The 5,369-nt window shown below is 32.0% G+C and overlaps 1 protein-coding gene across 3 annotated transcripts in view; it reads left to right on the forward strand.

Annotated features, from left to right (window-relative positions):
* The window catches only part of LOC111086767, a 14,637-nt gene that overhangs the window by 5,960 nt on the left and 3,308 nt on the right, over positions 1-5,369 (forward strand). The window contains exons 1-2 of one of the 3 annotated variants that reach the window (XR_002611500.1): positions 2-36; positions 2,039-2,348. The exons of 1 other annotated variant lie outside the window; for it this stretch is intronic. Coding sequence is in view for 1 of the 2 variants with exons in the window: in XM_022390961.1 (XP_022246669.1) it covers positions 2,039-2,075 (37 nt within the window). In the remaining variant the exon portion in view is untranslated. Of the gene's footprint in view, position 1; positions 37-2,038; positions 2,349-5,369 lie in introns of those variants that run through there. One more of the 3 variants, XM_022390961.1, reaches the window with a different exon arrangement.

The raw sequence follows: 5,369 nt of genomic DNA on the forward strand, positions 1-5,369 counted from the left end.
AGTGGGATTGACTATAACATCCTCCAGGCTATAAGGGTGAGCATGTTGAGTACCTTAACCATATGGACATGCCAGGCCTTGATGCAATTTCGATACAGTAACTGACTGTATGCAATAGCTAACCTAATCCAAATACCACACTGAACTAAACTGACTCAATACTCATTCACTATTCATCATAAAATGTGATCAAAAGACTGACTCAATGCTTAACCGATTCTCGTACTAATAAACTATAACTGTCTTTCGATAATCTTCGTATTTACTAGAAGCTTGACGTCGAATTTAGGACATCTTAGGTTTCAAATTATAAATTTTTGAATCTCGATGTCATGTGCCCTCAAGTTAAAATCTTAATTTAAAGCATTGAAAATATTTTCCACAACACTATTTTCAAGCTTGAAACTAAGAATGGGCCTTTCTTTGATTTAGCATGAAAATTAAACTGTGTAGTAATTAATATTGTATAAGGTAAGTTCATATTATCAATCATACACTAGAACTACGTACTGTTATGTAAGACTATAAGCTAAAAGTTACTAAGCCAAGTGTCTATTATAATGTGTGTCATATATATATAAAGATATTTAAACATAGATAACTGAGAGGCTTACCTTTAATAAAATGTTCCACTAGAAACAATTATGCTGTTAGTGGTTGGATGTTGTGGGTCACAACCAAAAAAAGAAAATAAAAGAAGTACTCATGTAGCAGTATATGTACAATAATAATTTTCTTGAACAAAAACTTTAAATTTCAGGAAGTAAAATGGTATCTGGTCGAAAACTACACATAGGAATGATGTAATATGTGTTGTACTCCAAGTGACAAAACAGTTCACAAAGTAAACAAAGTTCAGTTAACAAGAGAAAAATGTAAATAGTTATGGGTCTGAGAGGAGATGACTTTATATTGTGTTAATTACACACAATTTCTTCTTCCTTTTGCAATTTCTAGACGTTTCCATGGAAGGTGTCACTGCAGAATTTCTTAGACTTGTACTGGGTTCTTTAAAAGCTTTGGTAATGTAGAGGCTTAGGGACATTGTAGTCTCTCTCTCTCCTTATTTTTATTATGGGATACTAGGTGACATGGTTGACAAATTCACTTTAGGAGATTTGACCTTATTTGATAAATATGTAATGTTTGGTTCTCTCAGTCTTTTCAAGATTTTCTCCTGGCACAGATTTTTTTCTAACATCTAGAGAAACAATTATGATCATCCCTTGTCCAGTGCACTCATCAACTGGATGAATTATTTATCTACAGATATATAAAGTGAATTTAATTTATTATCAAATCTGTTGTGCAGTCTTTGTTTCTCATTTCATTCAAGTCAAAATCCAGTTGAACTTCATAATAAATTGGCTGCTGAGCCTCTAGTTAGAGGGAGGGGGGTATTGTTTTTATCATTAGGAAATCAGTGCACCTCAAAATGCAACCCAGGGAATTATGTATTAAAATGTGAATATATTCTATGATCATAAAGAATTGATATTAATTTTGGTTAAGGATATACATGTAACAGAAGTTAAGCAAGATTGTGTTTATAAATTCACTGACATTGTTATTTAAACAAGACAGTGATTGTTCTTTATAGTTAAGGTAGTTACTGATTAATCTACATTAACTCTATAGTCTCAAAAAATTAATATAATGTGTAAATATATGTTTCTTCACAAAATTATATATAATATAAAATCTAAAGTAAGAAACATTTATTGGAAATATAAACATATTTTGTTATCATTTTATATCTTCAGACTAGTTCTCACATATCAAAATCTACAGGGATAATTTGAAACTATACTTTTGGGGTTGTCCCTCAGAAAGCTACAAATGGTGCAGTCTTTGATTATTTTACATATAAACAACATGTTATGATTTAAGGTACTGAGAAAAGATGTATTTTTTATTCATTAATATGCTAATAGTATAACAATATGCAATTTTAATCCTAATATTAACTTTAGGCTTGTAAAAACATTTTCAGGTGTTAAACTAAGACAATGGTTTTATTTATTTATTTTTCTACTAGGAAGCAAACACTGGAAGCTAGTGTTGCACGTAAATAGATGAGTATAACTTCAATTTCAAGATTGTGATGAATTCTTTGATTTTTTTCCCAGAGCAACAAAAATAAAACACATTAATAATCTTCATTATATTACTGTATGTAAATTATTACTTTTTGAATTACTTTGACATTTAAATTTTTTTGTGATTCACCCATTTTAAATATTTTTGCAATAGTTGGCTGGATTAGATTCTTCTCCCATCAATGCTCTGTAGAATTGTTTGTTGTGTTAAATAACTGGATTAAATTATTCTAACATCACTTTGTAGAATTATTTGTTGGGATGCTGGATTAACTTATTCTTCCGTTGCTGCTTTGTACGTCTGTTTGTTGTGTTAAATAACTGGATTAAGTTCTTCTAGCATCATTCTATAGAATTATTTGTTGGTTTTCTGTATACCTCAGTCATTAATTTGTTTGTTACATTAGATGGTTAATTTATTTAAGTTCATGACAAAGCCATTATGAATGTCACATTTAATAATGATAATAAGCTAAAATGGAATATGGTTAAAAACCCTAACATAAATTACATAAAGGCTCGATGTTGCTTTGATGTTAACATCAATATCATTAGGGACAACATGAAGTGGGGAAAATCAATATGACCTCCAAGTGACATTGGTATAGGGAGACACATTTGCTGTTGAATTTCACACAAAGATATTCAAGGACTATCTATGATAGCCATCTCTAATTTGGAAGTGATAGACTTCAAGGAAGACAGCTAGTCAACATCATCTACAACCAACTCTTGGGCTACTCTGTATTAATGACCATTAGATTATAATGCTCCCATTATTAAAAGGATGAGCATGTTCAATGATGAGAGTTGAGCACCCTAACTACCAGGCTATGTCTGGCCAGGAGGGCATGAAAATGTTGATTATTTATATAGGGAACCTCAACTATGGAATCAGCACTTCATCCTCAGTTGGCACCTTGTCAGTATATTTGTATTAATCATTATGTCACTAACAAAAGGTGCTAGCACCCTAAAATTTATAACCACACTAATCTACTTGTGCTTACCAGGAGTGTTTTTTAGGGGAACAATCCAAAAACAGATAATAATTGTTTGTTTACTTGTAATTAAACATAAAGCTACACAATGGGCTATCTGTGTTCTGCCCACCACGGGTATCGAAACCCGGATTCTAGCATTGTAAGTCCGCAGATATACCGCTGTGCCACATGTTATTTATTTGTTGAATCACCACCATGGACACTGGGAATATCATAAATAATGATTTTAATCGTACATGTACATCTGACATTAAAATGTGCACAGAAATATGAAGCTAATTTTGTACATGGAGTTACAGAAAATTATAGATACTAAAGATAAGGATTTATTGTACCTTCCTCAGTGCTGGGAAAGAATCATTTTGAAATTTTTAGGAACAACCTCGTGAATTTTATAACACCATATACAATTAGGGCTTGCAGATCGATCAGCAACATATTTTTTAATATAATAGCTTACTTTATTACTCCAATATTATCCAAGTTAAATGTTAGATTTTTTCTGCCAAACAACCATTCATAATAAGAACAAAAAATATTTGCTGCTACTGCTATTTACAGTGAGAATCGTTAATTATGGTTGCCAAATCACCATGTTAATGATCTTAGAATTCAAGTTACTCTCACAGTTATTAGTATTATATGGAAAAGACCAAAGTACATGCTTTCATATGGAACAGGGGACCAAAAAATGATTGGAAGGGTTGCATATGCTCTCCTCTCCTCCCCATTGTCAAGATATTAATGAAGTATATACGTGCAAATCATTAAGTACATATTAGTATTGGCTACTCTTTGAAAACTAGCATAAAAATATTTATCTTAAACCAACAGATACTTTAATTATGGGTACTATTTTGATCATCTGGAAATACTGATGTGATGTTCAGTTACTAGTGTGAAAAGTATAGTGCTATCTAATGTTTCTTATAGCCTTAGATGTATGGTCATGTCACGTTGATATATAAATCTTAATGTTGAATTCTAGGTGAAGTTTCGAATTAAACTGTACCATGCATTGATACAACAAATATTATATATGTTTTAAGCATAAATATGTAGTATAATCTATCATTCAATTCACTACTTGTCATTGAGTTATATCAGTTTCATCATTAACCCTGGAAAGGGCAAATCTAAAGAACAAGACTAGTCTTGATATAGTATATACGTATCTTTAGGTTCTTTGTATGCATGGTGAACAATATATAGGAATAACTTGGTTATATTGTATTTTATAAAAATATTCACATCAAATACAAAATATGCACATGAGCTTGAGTGGTATTCTTGTGTATAATGACATGCATGGTGTGTAATAGGTGGAAACAATAGATTGAATGTTTGTTGTTAAATGCAAAGCTACTCAATGGGCTATCTGTGCTGTGCCAACTATGGCTATAAAACCTCGCTTTTTAGCATTAGAAGCCTCCAGACTTACCGCTGGCTACTGGGGGTGGAAACAATAGAAATACATCTAACTTGGTTTATTTGGTAATATTTTCACAAAGGTATAACAGTTGCCTGGAATTGATGAGACCTTCAAAGTCCTTACATTCTTTCAAACTATATATCAAGTTCTACAATGCATTTCTGCCATTCTTTCTTCCAAAATCTTCATGGATAATTTTGAGTAAATGGTAAGATGGACAAACAACTTGTTAGTAAAACTGGGCATGGAAATTAACAATAACAAGAGCAAAAAACATTTGAATCATTGCTTTAGAATATCCATCAGTTTATAAGTTGATATATAAGCAGCTTACCAATAGATAAATATGCATATTCAAGAAAACAATTAGACCATCTCTGTGACATCACATGCAAATAAAGCCAATATGTAGATACAGGTACAGCTCGGAAAAGACCACAGAATAAAATGGTCTCGGGAGTTAACCATATTTTTGCAATATTGCTTAATTAGATGACAGTCGGGAAACCAATGTTAGAAAGAAATCAATGTGTCACTTGCAACACTGCTGCCCACAGCAAATAAGGCAGTTTTATTAAGTAAGGGCTTGTGTCGCTAAAGTCTCGTCGGAACGAAGTTACGGAAACTTAATTAACGAACGGAGACGTAACAAATTGGTGTCAGAAGTGGGATGAAAAAAAAATGTAAACGAGAGGCGGAAAATCAAACTACAGCTTAGCAGACTTGATGGCAGCAATACAAGAACAGCAAAAGAAACAAGAAGAGAGACAACAGCAGTTGCAAGAAAACCTGCAACAATAGCAGCTTGAACAACAAAATAAACAAGGAAAGAAA

This window comes from Limulus polyphemus, unplaced genomic scaffold (genome assembly GCF_000517525.1).
Source record: "Limulus polyphemus unplaced genomic scaffold, Limulus_polyphemus-2.1.2 Scaffold1414, whole genome shotgun sequence".
Lineage (NCBI taxonomy): Eukaryota > Metazoa > Arthropoda > Merostomata > Xiphosura > Limulidae > Limulus > Limulus polyphemus.